The 20,156-nt window shown below is 41.8% G+C and overlaps 4 protein-coding genes across 7 annotated transcripts in view; 3 read left to right on the top strand and 1 right to left on the bottom strand.

The window, feature by feature from the left end:
• The first annotated feature begins 318 nt into the window (after positions 1 to 318).
• nt5dc3 (5'-nucleotidase domain containing 3) lies at positions 319 to 8,698 on the top strand. Its single transcript, XM_071495174.1, has 14 exons — positions 319 to 679; positions 1,606 to 1,790; positions 1,938 to 2,012; positions 2,141 to 2,196; positions 3,076 to 3,166; positions 3,257 to 3,394; positions 4,276 to 4,336; positions 4,566 to 4,668; positions 5,209 to 5,310; positions 5,510 to 5,591; positions 5,717 to 5,803; positions 6,855 to 6,995; positions 7,117 to 7,181; positions 7,291 to 8,698. Exons 1-14 carry the CDS (start codon positions 394 to 396, stop codon positions 7,553 to 7,555), a joined length of 1,737 nt encoding a protein of 578 aa, XP_071351275.1. The 5' UTR covers positions 319 to 393; the 3' UTR covers positions 7,556 to 8,698.
• Positions 8,699 to 9,013: 315 nt separating this feature from the next.
• Positions 9,014 to 12,899, top strand: parietopsin. Of its 2 annotated transcripts, XM_071495194.1 has the most exons (5): positions 9,014 to 9,516; positions 10,035 to 10,363; positions 10,524 to 10,769; positions 10,922 to 11,062; positions 12,764 to 12,899. In XM_071495194.1, exons 1-5 carry the CDS (start codon positions 9,162 to 9,164, stop codon positions 12,767 to 12,769), a joined length of 1,077 nt encoding a protein of 358 aa, XP_071351295.1. In that variant the 5' UTR covers positions 9,014 to 9,161; the 3' UTR covers positions 12,770 to 12,899. The 2 variants fall into 2 exon arrangements, with proteins under 2 accessions (XP_071351295.1, XP_071351287.1); XM_071495186.1 differs by lacking the exon at positions 12,764 to 12,899 and having other exon boundaries at positions 10,922 to 11,630.
• A 1,078-nt stretch (positions 12,900 to 13,977) lies between these two features.
• LOC139627450 (D(2)-like dopamine receptor) lies at positions 13,978 to 16,181 on the top strand. The gene is made up of 2 exons (XM_071488218.1): positions 13,978 to 15,586; positions 16,023 to 16,181. Exons 1-2 carry the CDS (start codon positions 14,042 to 14,044, stop codon positions 16,176 to 16,178), a joined length of 1,701 nt encoding a protein of 566 aa, XP_071344319.1. The 5' UTR covers positions 13,978 to 14,041; the 3' UTR covers positions 16,179 to 16,181.
• Positions 16,182 to 16,722: 541 nt separating this feature from the next.
• LOC139631152 (A-type voltage-gated potassium channel KCND2-like) overlaps positions 16,723 to 20,156 on the bottom strand; it is a 32,027-nt gene continuing 28,593 nt past the window's right edge. For all 3 annotated transcript variants that reach the window (XM_071495148.1, XM_071495153.1, XM_071495160.1), the window contains 2 exons: positions 19,307 to 19,527; positions 16,723 to 18,307 (listed from right to left, as the gene is read on the bottom strand). In XM_071495148.1, coding sequence (XP_071351249.1) covers positions 18,130 to 18,307; positions 19,307 to 19,527 — 399 coding nt within the window. In that variant the 3' untranslated portion in view covers positions 16,723 to 18,129. The remainder of the gene's footprint in view (positions 18,308 to 19,306; positions 19,528 to 20,156) is intronic.

Below are 20,156 nucleotides of genomic sequence, written 5' to 3'. Positions count from 1 at the left end.
TAGATGCCTTTTTTCTACGCATTGCTTAATCAGCTAACCATTGACTAGTCCAACAGGTGGGTTTCTGGGTATGTGGGGAAATAATAACACTGATAATTACAGAGAGGTTAATGTGGCTCAACTGCTGGCCTGCACACGACAGCAGGTCTGTGTAATAATGGATCATTTTCTGGGTGATGTATATTTAATGCATGTGTCTGGTAACTGTCTGAGGTGTTTAATGGACAGTAGGAAGCGACGGGACTGTGCTCGGCCTCTGATTCGCTGGCTGGCCAAACACGGATGTGACGTACGGAGCAGCCATCCAGAGACACTTTCGGTATTTACAGAGCAGCCGCTCAGCCGCATGCGCTGGTCCGGGGCTCCGCAGGCTGCCTCCCGAAGAACAGAGCCATGGCGCCGCTGTCATTGCCCCTGTCGTCTCTCCTGAAACACAAGGACTGTCTGCAGAAGGCGACTGTCTTCTGTAATGTCTTACAGGGTTTACACCACCGGCCGTTCAGGTCCTGCTCATGGAAACGGGATCTCGGCGCGGCACACCGCGGAGCCGGTCAGCTACTGTCCCAGCAGCCCGGAGTCAAAAACTACGCAGCATCTGTTTGTAGCAGCTCTTCAGACGGTCAGGACATGACAGAGAGGCTGTGGTCTGTTTACAATGAGACCAAGCGGCAGACGCAAGGTACGAACTGTGTTAAAACAACACACTTCATTCAGTGAGATACAGCTCTGCGGTAAATACAAAACTGTCGTTGCTTTATAACCCGGTTATGACTAATGTTTCCAGAATACACCCACTTTAATAACACACTGTAGCTATGGACCATAATACTTTATTAACACATTAATGGGGTGGCCAAAACAACACCGACACATGTATAATATAATGCAGTCCAATGCAGCAGCCATGCAGTTAAGGCCTTTGTGAAGCGTATAACATGCAAATGTGATTTTTAGTTGATTCAGATTTATAGATATTTTTGCAGGTTGTGATGTTGTTGTATTTCTGTTAGGGCATTGCTATTATTTTCACAGTTTCAAAACCATATCCACTGTCATAAAAGAACTTGGTTTTACCCAAATATTAACAATATTTTGCATTTAAGGTGAACACAACAACCTTGTAAAATATAATGTAATAAAACTTAGGGACGTGTACTGTCCAGTATTTGTCAGAGAAGGGTAGCTTAAACCAGCAGTCGACATAATATGCACATTTTGGGGCCCAAGAACTTTGAATTTCATGGCAGAAATGAGCAATTAGTAATAATGAAATAATTAGTATTAATAATAATTCATATTCAACAAAATGCAACTCCAATATTTGCTTCGATCTGTGCAGATTGTTGTGCACAAAGGATTTTGGCAGTGCCAGCAGAAATTTAATCTAGAAATGAGAATCTCACATAACCTCCACGTAACCTCCAGATTTTTGTCCCCTCTTGTAAACAGGCCGGTGGTAATAAGAAACAGTAGTAGTTGAACAGAAATATGGTTATGACATGTACTTTGGTCCTAAGACATGACTGTCTTGTCATCACAACATATAATATTCCCAAAGGGAAGACAACTGCACGATAACCTCCAGTGTCATTAACCTCTTCTCAGATCTGATCTCAGTCATATCAGCAAACTCTGTCAACCCCGACACCATTTTTGCCAACAACGAGATGAGCCTGCGAGACACAGAGATCTACGGCTTTGACTATGACTATACCCTGGCGTTTTACTCCAGCCACCTCCACACCCTCATCTTCAACATAGCCCGGGACATCCTCATCACTCAACACAGGGTGTGTGACTCTATTAAACCTGTCGCTTCAGACACATTTTTTGTTCCAGACACACACAGAAGGACAATAAATAACCATGTGTCTGTCTCGTCTGTTGGGTTTTCACTGAAAAGCTCGTGTCAACCTCTGCTTATTTTGTATCAATAGTATCCAGAGGGCCTGCGAAAGTATGAGTATATTCCAAATTTTGCTGTAAGAGGTCTTCACTATGATGTTCAAAAGGTGAGAAGGTCTTTTCCTATCTAATTAGAAAACACTGACACATTTGGTTTAAAAATATTCTGCACATGTTCAACTGTAAGCTCAGTGTGAGGATCATTTTTGTGAAAAAGTTCTCTGATTTGCAACAGGCGCTGCTGATGAAGATAGATGCTTTCCACTACATCCAGTTGGGAACTGTATACAGGTATCTGTGCAGTGTATTACACCAGGGTAGTGGGTTTATACTACTCTGTGTAACACAGTTTTTCACACCGGGCGATGGATGTAGACAGTTAGAAATGTTTAATATTTAGTTAGTGCGTTTATTCAACATTTGAGATCTGGCCCTTGCTGTTGCTGGCGTGGAGGTGTATTGTTTTCGTGTTGTCCATCCATATGTAGGTGCGTCCATCCCATTTTCATGAACAGGATATCTCAGTAACACCTTAACAGAACTTCAAACATTCACTTAGACATAAGGAGGATCTCATTAGATTTTGGTGGTCAAAGGTCAAAGGTCAAGGTCATGGTGACCTGACAAAACATGGTTTTGGCTTTTTGAATGAAATATCTATGTACGCCTGGAGGGAATTTCTTCAAATTTGTTAAAAATATTCTCCTGGGCTCAGGCATGTACTAATAAGATTGTGGTGGCTAAAGATCAAAGCTCAAGGTCACGTTGAACTCACAAGACATGATTCTGGCCTTGTGAACACAAAATTTCGAGAACTTCTCAACGGAATACCTTCAGATTTGGCAGAAACGTTCACTTGGACTCGAGGACAAACTGATCAGATTTTGGCGGTCAAAGTCAATGTCAGTGTGACCTCACAAAACACTTGTCAGCCATTATTCAAGACTTCACACAGCAATTATGAGAAAATTTCACACAAATTGTTAATATTTTCTATGACTCTGGCCAAACAGGGATGTAATCTGAAACTAGTCTGAGTGGCGGAGGCATACAACCGTGAGGCGGTAATTCTAGTTTGTAGTTTATCATCACTTTTAGGAGGTTGCAAATGCCACAAAAAAAGTACAAAAAAATGTGGTCTAAGTCTAATATTTCATGTTTCTCCCTCAGGGGTCTTCATCCAGTTCCTGATGAAGAAGTAATTGCCATGTATGAAGGTTGTCACGTACCTCTAGAGATCATGAGCGACTTCTATGGCAAGGTGATGAGCACTTCAACACCTGTCTGTATTAACACAGGTGCACCGATGTTTAAACAACAGAATATAATTATTCTTGTCACTGTCCTGCAGAGTTCACATGGCCACACCATGAAACAGTTCATGGATATATTCTCCCTGCCTGAGATGACCCTCCTGTCCTGTGTCAACGACTTCTTCATGAGGCACAATATCGACTACGAGCCAGTCCACCTCTACAAAGACGTAAAGGTGAACTCTGTTCTTATCATATTACCTGCGCTCATCAGTGTTTGTGATAAATTGACTCAGTATTACTCTCCATTTCCCTGATTAAGTCTCCCAGGGGCCAGTGTGTGTAAATACATCAAATCCAGCCACATGCACATGAATATTAATGTATTTACATGTTTGCAGTGTGCCTAGACACTCCAGCCATTCAATGTGGTCTTAATTTTAGCTCTGAAAACCAGCGTCTAATTTTAGTCAAGCAAGCCCGCCTCCAGCCATCTGCGTCTGTTCTCTGGTGGCTCAGCTACTTCAGAGGGAGAGGGGCGAGAAATCAGTGCTGTGTTCTCCCTTTGAGGGCAGCTGTCATGCTGGTCTTGTCTATTCTGTGTGACACTGAAGTGTTTTTGACAGATTGCTGTCATTAAAAGCCCTCACACACGCTCAGTTCCACGAGTGCCTCTCACATCTTTTCAAGGACACCCTCCTTAATCTTTTTTTTCTAGCCAAGTCTGATTCATTATTCAGTATTTAACCCTTTTATTCTTTACTGTATTTTTTTTTTCAAACTTATTTTCCTTGAACCTCAAACAGTCTTTGTGTATGATACACTTCCTTTAAGTTTGCCCTTAAATGTCCAGCTCTGTTCACTCAATCACTGATTCACAAGCACAAGCTACACTGTTGAAAAAGTGGTGGAAAGTTTGTCTTTGTCACCAAAGTAACTAAACTCCAGGGTCTGCTTTCTTCATGTTTAATTTGTATTCAAAGACACACTTTCTTTGTGCTACCAATCATCCATTGATATACAGAACAAAGTGTTGCTACTAGAGCTGACTGCTAACATTGTGTCACTGAAGTCAAGACTTCCTGACTGAGGGCTGTTTACTTTTTCATCTTCACAGGAAGCCATTAGAGATGTTCACGTCAAGGGCATTATGTACCGAGCTGTGGAGGCAGATATTGGTAATGCTCTTTGATTTATATTACTCTGTTTGAACTAATGTAAAAGAAATGATATGGCCACATCAGAGTTGTTGCCAAGACATAAAAAATTGATTTGGAAATAATGAGGCTGTGATGTATAAACAGAAAGCTGAGTTTTGCACAAATTATATCAATACCACCCATCCCACCCCACCCCCTGCCTCTTCCTCTTTTTCTCTCTCTCTCTCTCTGTTCTCTCATTTCCAAGGGAAATACATTTGCTATGGTGAGCAAAGCCACGCTGTGCTGAAGAAGCTGTCAGAGCATGGAAAAAAGATGTTCCTCATTACCAATAGCCCGTTTGACTTTGTGTAAGTGTAAGCAAACGGAGCACAAGCAGTTGCCAGTGTGGTTAATTAAAAACGCTGTGTCCTGGTGAACAAATATTTAATTGGTGCCACTGCATAATGCCCCCATCTTCTATGGATGGGCTTGAAAACACACATCAAAGGCTTTCTGTTTGCACACATTTGTAATTGATTGTAAGTTGACTGTGATTTTCTCTTGAAGTCAGGGTTGATTGCACAAAATGACCAGCTATGTCTGCGCAACTTTAAAAGGCTGCCCAGTAGCCAAAGACATAAAACTCAAGTCCTTGATTTAATACTGTGTTACATTAAGTCATCACAGCAACAAAACGTGCCATATCCAGATGTAAAGTAGCACGGCAGTGTCACTGAGTTTTGTTTAATGTCACACTGACATAGTCAAAGATGGACGTATTATTGCTGGTGGTTACATCACTGCCAATCTGTTCTGTGGCGTCGGCTCAAGTGTTTGTAATTGTGCCCTCACGATGAGCTTTGAGATGTTGCTGACAAAGTAACAGCCTGAATCTTTATCTTCCTCAGGGACCGAGGAATGAGCTACATCGTAGGGAAGGACTGGAGAGACCTGTTTGATGTTGTTATTGTTCAGGCCGACAAACCTAGTTTCTTCAATGACAGGAGAAAGTAAGTGTGTTGTGTTGTGGGCGTGTCCGCAGCTCATACTATGTCCGTGTTATGCCACTTATATTCCACTAGGGGTCTCACTGGACCACACAGCCTGCAGTCGCCAGCAGACCTTGTGCGCCATTTGTAAAGAGTCTGCATAGTGATTTGGAGCTTTTGATATTATAAGTGGTCGTGTATTTTTATTTTTTTCTTCTAGACCCTTCAGGCGAGTGACAGACAAAGGTGCGCTGCTGTGGGACAGGATTCACAGGCTGGAAAAAGGGCAGATCTACAAACAGGTGAGGTGGCAGGACGCTACCATGTCATGCCAGTTAAATATTTCTGACAAATTACGCCAGCACAGATCTTGATGAAGCACATGGTTTATTTATTTTTTGTGTGTGTGTTTGTTTGATGGCTGTAGGGAAACCTTTATGAGTTCCTGAGACTCACTGGCTGGAGAGGATCCAAAGTGCTCTACTTTGGTGATCACATCTACAGCGACTTGGCAGTAAGCAGTATCCAGACATGTGTACAACAAAGGGCTAAATACAACAACACAGAATAGTGTGGCGGGAAAGATGGTGATATTACGAGCACAGAGGGGAGCCCAGCTTAAATTTATTGATACTTAAGATCTCATTAAAGACTGAGCTGATCTTAACGCTCTAAACCTTAACCTTTTTGTTACAAGTTGCACAGAGTGAGATGGGACTAAGCGAATGCTGGAAATAGAGTAATGATACTAAAATAACTGGGTGGAGAATGTAATTAAACCACAGCAACTGTTGCTGTGCACCGGCTGACAGACATTTTAATGAGTGTCAGTGTCTCCTGATATAGCACACCTACCACATCTACAATAGTGTGTGTCACTGCACCTGGTTTACCTTTTTATACCTGTAACCTAGCAACTTGCCAACAGTTGCCCCTCATCTGCACTAAACAAACTAATTAGCAATTATAACAAGCTTGATATTTGAATGTGTGTTTGATCAGCTGTAACTGGTGATAGTGCACCTCTTATATCTTATATCTCCATCTTGTTTATTCAGAGAGGTGCATTTGTGAGTTATTAAGATGTTGCAGTGGAAGGAGGGAGGGAACAATATTTCATTTTTTCTTTATACAGTTTAATGAAAGAATCAAATACACAGAACAGAAAAGGATGTCCTCATTACTCTGATCCCTTTCTACTGAGTCTTATGGAACAGATACACTTTAGTTTTACTTGGTGCTGTTTACATCGGCCACTTAACAGATTAAGGCTTGAAGTCTGCTTTCTTTTATCTCATCTGTGCAACTACAGTGACTGTCTGTTGGGCTGTGAGCGGTGTGTAATGCATCTGAGTACACAACGGTTCTTTAACTGTATGTATGTGTATCTTAAGCCTGAAACTCCAGTGTGTGATTTAGAGAAACCCCTTATGTCTTTTTATTGCTTAATTATTTCTTGTAGACACGTGGTTCAGAGCTCCAGCCAAACAAGTGATGTTATAAATCATCAACAAATCATGTTGTATGCAGTGTTTTGTGCTCAAGGCTGGTCCTTTGCTCTGCAGGATCTAACGCTGAAACACGGCTGGAGAACAGGTGCCATCATCCCTGAGCTGAGGAAGGAGATCAAGATTATGAACACGGAGGAGTATGTGCACATGATGACCTGGCTACAGGCGCTGACTGGACTTATTGAACAGATGCAGGTCAAGAACCTAAACAAAAACTTTTTCTGTCAGGTCTTCCGTGTAATATTTCTTCTTTCTTCTTATTGAGCCTCTAAGCTCAAATCTTTGTGCTGAACTTCTGTGCGCTGCTCCCAAACAGGTGCACAGGGACCCGGCATCTCAAGCTGTCGTTGAGGAGTGGATCAGAGAAAGAGAAGCTATGAGGTAATGGAGATAATTAATTACTTTGGCATTCCTGATTTTGATCTCACACTGAGCTCTTTTAGAACTGATCTGACCACCTGCTGAAGGTATGAATGTGTTTTAATGGCAGGCCACAGACGAAGGACATCTTCAACGCTCAGTTTGGGAGTCTTTTCCGAACATACCACAACCCCACTTACTTCTCACGCCGACTGTCACGCTTTGCTGACATCTACATGGCCTCCATCAGCTGCCTTCTCAACTACGACTTCCAGCACACCTTTTTCCCCCGCCGTACGCCCCTGCAGCACGAGTCCCCCTTCTGGCCTGAACACAGCTCTGCTGGCCTGAGTGTCTCCTCACAGCTCCACAAAACCAAAGCAGAGTCCGATTAGACAGAGAGCAAGGCATTGTTTGGACTGACTGTCTCCATTGTTAACTTAACTCCTTTTACTTTGTTTCGAGATATGGCATTTTAGAGGATGCATGGCATACCTTAAGCTATGTGTAATTGGTAACAATCATGTAATCTGCTGACGTTTATTAAGCTTTAAACTTATAGTTATGTATATCCTGTCAAAGAATTCAGTGGATTTCGTGCTTTTTAAGCCAAATGACACATGACAGAATGAGCAGTTTGACAATTTAATTTTAAACTGCTTTGTCTTTTTGCAATTTGTAAACTTGAAGGCACTGATTGTTTTAGGTTTGCATGTGTGCGTTTGTGTGTGTCGTATGAGAGAGAGAGAGAGAGGATTGTCTGCGAGATTACACTAAAATGATGCATTTACACAGTTTAGACAATAGGGGGCTGTCGCACATCAAGCCTGTCATGGTGGATCTCTCTAGTATGAATTGTACACCTTTAAAGATTATCTTTGCCTTTTTTATCCTTTGCATCTGTAAAAGTGTAAGAGACTGCTGGTGAAATACTCATATGTGACATTTACATTACAAACTCTGTTGCCTTAATCTCTTGTTGACATTACAGCTATGTAAATATATCTATTTTAATAGCCTAATATTATTTATGGTAATCAAGATTTTCAAATTTTGCCAGCAAGCATTGTAGTCCATTTTATTTTGAACACCACATTGTGATACACATTTGCACATTGATTTTCAGAGATATTTTGTTTTAATCATTTTTGCAAAACACAGCCTGTATGTCTCACTGTAGCAGATGAGAAATGGTATCACTTATCAGGAAGGTCTAGAGGATTATCGATGTATTCATCATGGGTGTTGCTGTTTGATCTGTGCAGGCAGCAATTGGGTTTTGTGGGTTTGTCACTTTTTGCAGAAAATGGGTGAAATGCCCTCTCACATGCTGGAACAAAGCTGGAGAGACACATATTTAGTATACAAGCTGGAATCTTAAGAGTTTTTAATGAATTTGGAAAAAGGGAATTGTTTAATACCAGTGGCCACAACCAAGACCTCATGTTTTCTTTTCCTTATGTTCCTGTAGTTTTCAAGATGTCTTGATGGCTGTAATTTTTACTTCACTATTTATTAAAATGGAAAAGGCCCAATGATCCCAGCCCACTGCTTATGTCATTAACGTGAAGCGACTGGAGCAGACTGTGTAATTGTCCCATGATTAGATGTAATATGCAGGTGTGTGTTTATTGAATTTATTGAGTCCACTTGTGTGCGCGTGTGAGCCGTGTGCACAACAACAGGAGGAACTATTTCATGATTAGAAAATTAATTTCGAGGAATAAGTGCCCCCTCGCCCATAACGCTTCAAACTCTCCAATTAGCGTTATAGCGGCGGGTTTGTTGGGATTAATCCCTGCAAATCGTGTTACGGGCCAATTTCCCATATTGCATCTGGGGCTTTCCCTATCACGCCAGGTGCCCAATCCGGGATCTTGAAAAGAAGAAAAGCCGAGAGGTTCACCGGGGATCAGAAATGATAAGATCGAGCTGAGCACAGTGTCCGTGGCTCCAGGGTCTGGCCCCACACTTGTCTCACCTGAGCTCCGTTTAGGCGCCATGGACAGCAACAGCACGACGCCCTGGAGCTCCGGCTCTCCCCCTCCATCCCTCCCCGCCGAGATGGGGGCTGTGGCGCCCACCATCTTCCCTCGGGTGGGCTACAGTATACTTTCCTTCCTCATGTTCATCAACACAGTCTTGTCAGTGTTCAACAACGGGCTCGTTATCACCGTGATGCTGAGGAACCCGTCTCTCCTCCACCCTATGAACGTTTTCATCCTCAGCCTCGCCGTGTCCGACCTGATGATCGGCCTGTGCGGCTCGCTGGTCGTCACCATCACCAACTACCAGGGCTCCTTTTTTATTGGCCACGCAGCGTGCGTCTTTCAAGGATTTGCTGTCAATTATTTTGGTAAGTGGAGACGTGAGACGACGTGGGCTCCCTCTTCGCCTGGAGGTCTGTCATCAAACGTCAAACACATGTGAAACATTATGTTTTGAAGGATGAGAGGCCACATTATTGTTCCTTCATTTCATCACTGAAGGCATTCTAGCTGTAGGAAATATTCATGCTCAAGGCAGTGGGGGGGGGGGGGGGGGGGGGGGGGATTTCTGAAGAAGTCTTCTTTCTGTTCACATCAGATCTTTCAAATGTGATGTTACTATTAAAAGTTGATAATTTGGATCTAAAATTCAATCTTGACTTTGGAAAAAAAAAAAAAAAACACAGTATACTTGGTAGCTTTTTCCAAAGCTTTCAACAACATCTCATGGTCTTCTCAGTGAAAAGTTTTTGGGCAGTTGGGGATTTTCTGCATGGTAACTGCACAACTATATATAAAGATGCAGTTAAATGACCCGAGAGAGGCAGTAAGTCGACCATGAGCTCAGATTTCTTTTTTTTTTGGTTCATTTGTTTTGCCTCCCCAGGCCTGGTGTCCCTCTGCACTCTGACCCTTCTTGCCTACGAGCGCTACAACGTGGTGTGTAAGCCAAGAGCTGGCTTAAAGTTGAGCATGCGGAGAAGCATCGTCGGGCTTCTGTTTGTCTGGGTCTTCTGCTTGTTTTGGGCTGTGACTCCTTTATTCGGCTGGAGCTCCTATGGACCCGAGGGAGTCCAGACCTCCTGCTCTCTGGCCTGGGAGGAGAGATCATGGAGCAACTACAGCTATCTCATCCTCTACACGCTCCTCTGCTTCATTTTCCCTGTTGCAGTCATTATCTACTGTTACTCCAAAGTGCTCTCATCTATGAACAAGGTGGGTTTAGTGGAGCTTCTGCATATTTATCACATGTTCGCACCATTAAAACAAGATTTAAAACTCCCACCTCCATCCTCATCTGTTTGCAATCTACCACCTACAGACTAAAACTGGTTATTAGCTGTTAATGGGGGTCATGTTTGTTTTCCACTCGTAGCTGAACAGGAGTGTGGAGCTCCAGGGTGGGCGTTCCAGCCAAAAGGAGAATGATCACGCCATCAGTATGGTGCTGGCCATGATTGTAGCTTTTTTTGTTTGCTGGCTGCCCTACACGGCGTTGTCAGTGGTGGTAGTTGTGGATCCAGAGCTCTACATCCCTCCGCTGGTTGCAACCATGCCCATGTACTTTGCCAAGACCAGCCCTGTCTATAATCCGATCATCTACTTCCTTGCCAACAAACAGGTAAGCAGCTGAAGTGTGCATCCACTGTGGAATTGAGTTGTGTGGGCAAAGATAGGAAGTATAGGATATATACAGTGTTGCATGTCTTGATGACAGAAATGAAGGCTCGCCTGTTTCCTGACGGGGTGTTTACGTGTTTTTATGTCCAACAGTTCCGCGATTCCACTCTGGAGGTGCTGTCTTGCGGCCGCTACATTCCCCACGGGCCCACCAGTGTCAGCATCAACATGCGCACCTTGAACAGGAGGAGCCAGCTGACTTCCTTTAGCAGGAGTGTCAACACGCACAGCAAGGTGCTGCCTCTGTGACTTTTCTCCAGCAAAAACAAAGGAGCTGCCATGGTTGTCAGTTTACTGGTGCCTCATCGCCGACACAGACCTGCTCATCTACACGCTTGTGTCTTTCAGAGGTCTTCACTGTAGCCAGATGAGAACAGAATCAGCACAGAGACTTACAGCTGATATTCAGAGGGTGGACAAAATAATAACAGTATATGCAGTAATGCGATCCAGTCCAAGGCCACTGAAAGAAGTGCTTATTTTGTTCATCTTTTGTTCTGTTTAATCTCTTTTTGAGACCACTCTGTTTTGGCACTGTAATGAACAGCATTAAATTGCAGGGTGTTCCTGTAGTAGGTTTAATTTCTGTGATTTGCTTAGATCAATTTACTATTACTTTTTTCATATTGATGTCTGCAGGCGAGTGCATGTGGGAAACAAGCCAGAAAGAAAGGAGATCTTGAAAGAACAATTTCATTTGTATTTTTACTGGGCGAGTCAAATACAGCCGGACTGCAAAGAGAGACTGTCAAACCTCTGACCCCTGACCTTTTGTTCTTAAATAAAATGCACTCGATCTGTTTTTGTGTAGTTTGAAAAGACACTTCCTACTTTGTGAAAGTCATGCAGGTGATTAACATTTTCAAGGAGTTGCATAATGAAATATTGATTCATACATACAGCAGACTGTGCAACTCTTTTTATATCTCAAGGCCTTTTTCTGAGAACCAGTGCTCTGATTTTATGTAAGATATACTGCACAACACCTCCTCCTATGTAACATTATTATGCAAATACACAGAATCAAAGTCAACAGTAGCCAGCTCCATCATCCAGTCAACACTGACAGCTAGGCCAAATAATTTTACTTAATGTGGATTATGCAATATGTTTTGCCTTTTGCCAACAAATGCCACAATTTCCAATGCTGCACAAAACACAGTGTTACATTGCTGCAGTTTATATAGGCGTAATTTCAAATATAAGCACCTGTGTGAATACAGGATTTAATCAGTGCAATTATTTTTCAGTTGAAGGGAAACAACATGATCATTTTTTGCAATTCCCGCAAAATCACTTTGGAAAAACATAGGAACATTGGGTTGCACTTGTTCACCTTGAACGACACCTGTTTCAGCAATGGTGAGTCAGTCAGGCAGTAAAAGACCTGAATTTTCTGGGTTAGCCTGCTCTGTGGTCTGGCAATTCAGTTTTACGTATTATTTGCAGTTTTTCTTTTTTTTTTTTTAATCTTCATCTAACCCTGTAAACAGTTCAAAGGGGGATTAGACAGTTCAGAGAAAGATGACATAATGAAATAGTCTCTGGGCCTGATTCAAACCAAGGACATCATGTCTCACATGGCACACGCCTGAGCCCACACTGAGTCACCAGCACGAAGATGAATATGCATCAGTGAATAAAGATGAAGCGAAAAAATTTTACCACTGAGTTAGTGCTAGCAACTAGAGTTATGATTTTTTGATTATATATTATTTGTTGATTTACTTTTTATTTGGCTCATATTTTCTTTTTGGGTTAGAAAATTGTATTACATTTATTAAACCATGATTCAACTTTTCACAATAACAAAAAACTAAATTTTTTTCAAAAACTGACAAAAAATTACTGAGTCACTTGCAAGTCTTTTTTTATTTTATCTTGCTCCATTTGTCTTTCTTCCTCTCTTTCTCTTGCTTACTTGTTCGCTAACAGGTATGATCTGCTGGTCCTTCCTGCCTGGTCGTCCAATCCACAGCATCAGCACCCAAAACAAGGACAAGACTGTCGGCATCATGACTTTGTTTAACTGCTGTACTCTGTAGAACAGCAATGTGGTTGAATCTGTATGTATAAGACATACATAGGTCTGCCTACTGTGCACTGTGCACACATAAGGGATTTCTGTTTCTGTTTCATACACTAGGCTACTCACTAAGGTACCCACACTGCAATCTTTTGAATAGTCCTTTTGTACATATGTTCGGCTTTTGTTTTGATTGGTTTGGGTTTGTTGGTTTAGAAAAAAAAAAAAAAGTCAGGGTGAATTTTTGTTTAATTTCTCATTCTGTCCTGTTCCCTCTCTCTTGTTCGACACGTTTGTTGTAAATATTGCAAATAGGAATCTAATTCTAAATAAATAAAGTGTTTTTCGTTTGCAACAACTGCTTTGCCTCATCACTGTAGCAAGCTGCTTAGCATGCTGTCTCTGTTCATGGACAGATATATATATTAGTTACAATATATAAGTTATTTGCACCAAGAAGTTTAACTTGTTGAGTTGCACTTCCAGTTTTTTAATCAATATGATTTTGAGAGACATTTGATCAATCTAATATGTAGGACGGTCAGGAGGAAAATGTATTGTGTTGATCTAATCCCAGATTTGGCAGAGTCCATAAGCTTGCACATCTGAAGCAAAGAGCATTTCACACTTTATCGCCAAACAGGATTACACAATGTCATGCTATAATCCAGCAGCATGGCTCCCCTTATTTCCTGAGCCTATTCAAGAACTCCCAAATTATCCATCTGGCGCACTTAATACACGGCTTCTAACCTTTGTGAGATGGGCTACTGTATTAAATGAAATGGATAGCTCTTTAATTAACACACAAATGCACAGTCTATGCACCACAGTGCCGCACCATCATCATTACTGCATATCAGCTTTGATCTGCTTTTGAAAGGTGGACATCAGGATTGAGACAATAGTGATGCAACTGCTTTTCAATTAACAGCCATCCTCTTTTTTTTCCGGTTGTCTCTGCTGTGAATACACAGCACAGTTTTTTAATGAATGTGAAGAGTGAGGACTCCCAGGTGACCTGCTGGTGCCATGGAGTGATAATGAAAAGGGCGGATACTTTTGGTGTAACTTGTCCAAGCTGCAGGTTCACCCATTAACATCGTTCATTCAGTGGAGAATCTCTTGCCGCAGCGTATCAAAAATGAAGATACAGAACCAAACATGTTGACTCTTTGACCTTGGAGATGAGAGCCAAGCCTTCACCTGCATGGGACTCTGGGAACACCACCATTTGGGAGGAATACATCGACATCGTCTTTGTAGTAGCAAACAGCTTGATTCTGTTGACAACGTCTGTCGTGGGAATTGCAGCAAATATTTTTGTGATACTGGCAGTTTATCATCAGAAATCACTGCAAACTTCGAATAATGCACTGGTGGTGAATCTTGCAATTATAGACATTCTGCGTTGTGTGATTGACTGCCCTATCCTCTTGACCATTGTTCTGGCTGTGCATCAGAAAGGACATATGGGGGAGATGATCTGTGATGCACAAGTGGCCTCTTTCTCTTTCAGCTGCTGTATCCAGCTGTTAACACTGGCCTGCATAAGCGCAGAGAGATACCAGGCCATTGCACAACCCTTCAAAACCAGTCAACGAAAAAAACGGATTACCGTGCTGATTCCTCTCACATGGACCTTGGCTATTCTGGTGGCTGTTTTGTGTCTCATATTTGTGAAGGACTCACCTGTTCATATAAGATGCAAAGGATCACAGAGAGAAACATCGTCCTCATACGACACCTTTGGACTTTACATGCTGTTCCCACTGTGGGCGGCATGCTTTAGTGTTATCATTGGATTCTATGGTCGCATATTTCACCTTGTGAGGACACACAATCGCAAAATATTTGACAAAGGTACATTTACGCTTTCTAAAAAAAACAAAACAGAAAATACACAGAAGAAAGATGGAGTTGTGGAAAATGGAAATTCTGAGCAAAACCAGACCCTGAATAAAAGTGTTGCTCAGGTGGAGCTGGTGACACAAGCTGAACCAAACTCATCAAAGAAAGATTCTTCAACTTCTCCACTGACCTCGACAAAAGCTGCACAATGTGCCTCCAGTTCAGAGCATAAGAAAGAATTAAAAAATACTGTGGAGATAACCGACTTGGAAACAGAACAACCTTGCCCCCCTGCAATGCAGGTTGCAGTGCAGACCGAAGAGAAATCTTTTAAAACAGAGCAGTCTAACCCCTGTCTCACAAGTGCTGAAGCAAAACCATCAAATGGAGGTGCTGCTGGCAGTGGTAAAAGCTCAAACACAAAGCCACAGACGGTGTCAAGCAATTTCGACACAGAAAGCCAGTCCAAGGAGAAAGTTGACAAAGCACCCTCTGAAATGAAAGAAACTAGCCCCCATGTTAACTCGTCTGCACAGCTAGAAAATCCTGAATCCACTGCTGTTTTAATGACTGAACAAAAACAAGCTAAGGACAGCAGTGGAGGAGACACACTGGCTGTTACTACAGTGGATCAAGTGTCTTCACTACCTCCCATCTCAGCCAGCGCTGCTGAAGCTGAAGCTCCGAAACAAAATATAGAGGCAGAGGGGGCTGTTTGCATGATGCCTTCAAGAGCAAACAAAGATAGAGTGAACAAAAAGAAGGAAAGTAAAATGGCAAAGCGTGCTGGTTACATTATTGTAACCTTCCTCTTATTCTGGCTGCCATTGATCACAACTATCATGGTGAATTTTGTTGTTCACAAAAACAACAATACTCGGGTAAGTTCTTGTAAAAGTATGCATACAACTTTCACTGGCATTTTGTGAGTAAAAATGTGTAAGAGAAAGTTTTTGTTTGTAGTAGGTGAATATCTTTGCTCTTACAGTCAAAAGTAGGTTTTCTCAACTGTGTCTGACAAGTGAACTCACTTTAAGTTCCTAAAAAACACTAGTAATTATAAAATTGTGAAGATGCAAATTTGAGTTCGACTTATGCATGGGAGGATCAAAATGGGTTATACAATAATATATGTTTGATTTAATGTAAACGTAAATTCATATAATTAAATCTATATGGTATATATATATGAAGTCCTATGTCCTATGAATCTAGGGTTGAAATCCTGTGTTCTATAGGTGGATAGCCTTACAGCCTTAGTCTATCAAATGATCTCTAACTCTCTTAAATTCTCTATTATCTTCTTTTTTTTTTCAGATAAAGATCATTCAGGATGTGGAGATCCTGTCAGTGTCTGTTGCCTGCATCACCTCACTGAGTGACCCAATCATATACGCTGCAGTGAACCCTCAGTTTCGGACAGAGTTTTACAGGCTAAAAAATAAGGTCAAATCCCTATTCAGTAAGACATGATAATGTTTCCACTTCTGTCTACCTTTGAATGGCACTAGACCAAATGACATTATTCAATATTCACTATGTAACTGAATATTAAAAGGGTTAACATTTGTCTAGTCATTGTTCAAATATTAACTAAATTAAACCCCCAGACGCCAAAGTGTACGTTTTCTATTTGGGTGTAGACGGCCTATTATTTTATATGCTGCTGTGTTATCTTAGATTTTATGCTGGCTGACTTCTCAGCAGCTAGTAAACCCTGCAGAGGAGAGGTGCTGCGTGCTGTGAGAAGCAGCCTGGACCGACGCAATCAACTCAGCAGGGGGAAGATGCTGAGTTTTGTGTCAAACAATCAGTGAGGCCTGCTTGTCTGTCTCCAGAGACCCTGCAGCCAGGACCCACCACTGGGCCGTTCAGGTCCTCACATGTCCTCGAGCAGCGCCTAATTATTATACCATCCCTTTTATAAGTGATGCTCTTTGAGTAATCAGGGAGAGGATTATGAAATCCACCTAACTGTGTTTTAGTTTAATAAAAAAAAAAGACATGGGTCATTTAATGGATGTTTCAGTAGAGCTACAGTATTTATTCTATCCACTGCACCAAATGCACAATGTGTGATAATTTGTCCCGTTTCCTTACCCTTTATATATGTACTCCATGACAAGATTTGTATTTCATTAAAAGCAAAGTGTTGCAGAATTTACATCATAACATATCAGCCTCAATGTGTTTCTTTCCATTAATCTCATTTTTACTGACAAACCTCCAACAAGAAGCAGAGACATACTTTAATAAAACAGAATTCTGCAATGACAGCATGCAAATCCTTAATTCAACCAGTTAACAGACAGAAATAGTATGCCAACAACTGTCAACTAAATCTAGAAATAAGAGGAGCCAACTTCAAATGCGGCTGATAAAGTTCTAACTGAGATATTTACAATATGAAAAATGTACAAAATGGCCCTTTAACACAGTGAAATCTACCAAGTCTCGCTTTTGAATCTTAGAATTTAAAGGATCTCAGTGGAATTGATGCTCAACACTCTTTCACATGGTTTTCCAGGTCAATACTATGTGTCCACATTAGGGTTAGCATTAGTTAAGTGTTCAAAAGAACGTTCTCTTATATTTCTACCTTGTGACCTAACTAATATGTACCCTGTATATTTCTCAATATCAATTGTTAATTGATGACAGTGGCTTTCACATAGATCCATATCAGAATGTCAAATATGTAAGCTAACACAGATTTTGTCATTTTGACTTTCACTTGCACGTTTCACAAACATGTCAGGATGCGTAATATATTTTGCTCATCAAGCGATGACATCAACCAGTTAATGAGTCAGTTAATGAATATTCACAACAATTATTCATTCCTGTGGATGTACGTTTTCTGAATTTACAACAGTGAGGGGGACTATTAGAAACCAGATAATTGAGGGGGATGGGGGGGGGGGAGTTAAAACAATCTATTTAACTCGGTAGCGATCGAAGTGAATGTTTCTAATGTGTACATATAATATTCACAAATATGGCCCTCAGGTAATGAATGTGTGCTTTGTCATCAAAGGCCATCAAAAATGACCCTTAAACAACTGCCTTTCCTCCTTTGAATCTGAAGACAACAAATACACCTACATTACATATTCAAAAATAAAGTTTGTTTTTTTTTCTCAGTATGTTTAGGCAACAATGATAACCACGCAATCCCAACACTTCCTTGCTCTGCTGTGCTTAATGGAGCAAGATCTGCTGGTTGCTTTTATTCCAAGGCAGCCGTCCACATCATTCTAATACCATGCAGAGTTTGACATCAGATGAGATCACTACTTCAAAAACCCCGACCTCAGCTAATCTTATAATCCCTCTAGATTATGGCAGGTTGATGCTCGGTGGTCCCTCTCCTCAGCATCTGGTGCTTCTTGAGACCAGTTAGCTGATAAGATAGGCATGACATCTACAAGGCAGATACTCGGACAATGTTGCTCTGAGAGTATGCAGTGGTGGTAGTGGAGCCGTCCCCTTCTGATGAGGTCACCACCGGGGCAGACAGGCTGACCATGGAGGGAGTGATGTAAGGTTCGTCACATTTCAAGGGCACAGTCACATCGAGTTTGGCATTCAGGCTAGAGCGGCTGTAAAAGAAAACACAGGATGAAAGAGGGTGAGAGCCCTGACCTTGTGAAAGTATTACACAAAGCCTGTATTACACAGGGTCCTTTCATACATCCTTATACTTTATAAAAGCCACTCCTAAGAAATATCCACGTTCTTTGTCCAGAGGGAATATATAAACGAACACTGGCTCACGTTGCTCATATAAGGTATATTTTAGTTTTAATGAGAACTTCTGCAGCTTTTGTCAGTCTGTGGAGAATATTACTGTACAGGATGACTGTGCATATGAAGGGCCCTTTCACCTATATATGTATGAATGGGTATCAGTTCACCCAGTTTATGAAATAAAACATTTTCTCACCTGTGCTTTGTGCTCTGAAGAAATGTGGATAGTTCAGGTTTTACTTGCCTATACTGTGAATTATTCAGATCTGAGAATTCAGCTGCACCCCAACATAAAGGAGGTGAATAGAATTTCATTTATGCTGCTGACAACATCGAAAAATTACCTCCAACAGCAACCTCTCTTCTTTGCAGATACAGTGTCCTTGTTGCACTGAATAATCCACAGAGCAAGCTGTCAACGGTTCTCATTGAAGTTAGGGACTATTTCTTCAATAGAAAGTAGTTTCACTGAAAATTTTGATCACAGTTCTGTGCATTGTCCAGAGTGCTGGAAACTCTGATTGTGGAAGCATGTGTTGTTGTTTTTCCACTTTTACTTTAAGCACCAACAATAAAACTCAATTCACTATCAAGGTCAAATAACACCAAAACCATCTGCAGATACAGAAGCAGGTATGTGTGCAGAGGCAAGTAAGAGGTAAGGGTTATTTGAAAAAAATGCTACACAGTCACAAAGTCAGACATGTAATTTTCTTGCATGGAATCACTAAAGTTATGGCTTATCTTTGAATACAGGATCAACAGTTTGCATGCCTATGTGTGAGTGGTGTGTGTGAGCTCAGAGAGACAGAGATGTAGAGAGAGAAAAAAGGGCAAAACAGGCAGGCTACCTGTTGACCACCGGCCTCTCCCTTATCTGTATGGTGCTGAGCTCCTGGTTGTTTGTGCTGGGCAGGCTGAAGCTGCTCTTCTTCCTGTGGCGTCGAGAGCAGCACGAGCCAAGGCCGTGCGGAGACGAGGACAGCGAGGAGGCACGGGAGCCCGACTTGTTCACTGTAGAGATCTCCATGCAGTTGGCCTGGAACGTCTGCTCGTCCACAAACTCATGATTCTGCAGAGGAAGACAGTGGGAATTTGGCTTCGCTGCTGCTCATGAATCACTCAATTACATCAATGATTGGCTCCACTAAATAATGAGTAAAGATGTTTCACAGTAAAGACTAAACAGACTGAACAGAATCCACAGCAAAATTGTTTAATAATTGGAAAATGAATCATCAAGGGAATAGAAATATATTGGCCCAGATGTCCATATTAACTGCCATCTGTGAAAACATTCACAACTGTTATCCCTGTGACAAATTAGCATGACTTGAAGGTCAGGCTCCAAGTGTCTTTCAGACCGTGCCAGCAGGTGGCAGTGACACCACGCAGGATCCGATGCCATCCCCCTGAATCATGCCTTATACCTTCCCTCTGTCACTTCTGCTGTACTCTCTGCCATCTATAATGCACACCATGAGAGGCCTGACGTACACATGTGCGCTGCCACATGAATGGCGTGAAGCCTTAATGGATATTTTCCCAGACGACAGGCAAGCCTTTTACCAGGGGGAGGATCATCTGTGAGGAGGAACACTGATTTACTGCCTGTCCACGTCTCTGTACAGGGTTTAGAGCTGCAAGTGTAAAACTCATGTCACCGCCAAGCATTAAAGAGGGTTCCAACATTTCTAAATT

This window comes from Trachinotus anak, unplaced genomic scaffold, assembly GCF_046630095.1.
Source record: "Trachinotus anak isolate AG129_WGS33_773 ecotype Australia unplaced genomic scaffold, CSIRO_AGI_Tana_v1 ptg000002l, whole genome shotgun sequence".
Classification (NCBI taxonomy): Eukaryota; Metazoa; Chordata; class Actinopteri; order Carangiformes; family Carangidae; genus Trachinotus; species Trachinotus anak.
Note: the sequence above shows the minus strand (reverse complement) of the source record. Positions and strands in the feature narration are given on the sequence as shown.

What these genes read in the sequence shown, in the direction of transcription:
- nt5dc3 (XM_071495174.1), top strand. Translation starts at nt 394, where the DNA reads ATGGCGCCGCTGTCATTGCCCCTGTCGTCTCTCCTGAAACACAAGGAC. An exon ending in GACCAAGCGGCAGACGCAAG is followed by an intron (nt 680 to 1,605) that starts GTACGAACTGTG and finishes ACCTCTTCTCAG; the next exon opens with ATCTGATCTCAGTCATATCA. An exon ending in CAGTTGGGAACTGTATACAG is followed by an intron (nt 2,197 to 3,075) that starts GTATCTGTGCAG and finishes TTTCTCCCTCAG; the next exon opens with GGGTCTTCATCCAGTTCCTG.
- parietopsin (XM_071495186.1), top strand. Translation starts at nt 9,162, where the DNA reads ATGGACAGCAACAGCACGACGCCCTGGAGCTCCGGCTCTCCCCCTCCA. An exon ending in TGCTCTCATCTATGAACAAG is followed by an intron (nt 10,364 to 10,523) that starts GTGGGTTTAGTG and finishes TTCCACTCGTAG; the next exon opens with CTGAACAGGAGTGTGGAGCT. An exon ending in ACTTCCTTGCCAACAAACAG is followed by an intron (nt 10,770 to 10,921) that starts GTAAGCAGCTGA and finishes TATGTCCAACAG; the next exon opens with TTCCGCGATTCCACTCTGGA.
- LOC139627450 (XM_071488218.1), top strand. Translation starts at nt 14,042, where the DNA reads ATGAGAGCCAAGCCTTCACCTGCATGGGACTCTGGGAACACCACCATT. An exon ending in ACAAAAACAACAATACTCGG is followed by an intron (nt 15,587 to 16,022) that starts GTAAGTTCTTGT and finishes TTTTTTTTTCAG; the next exon opens with ATAAAGATCATTCAGGATGT.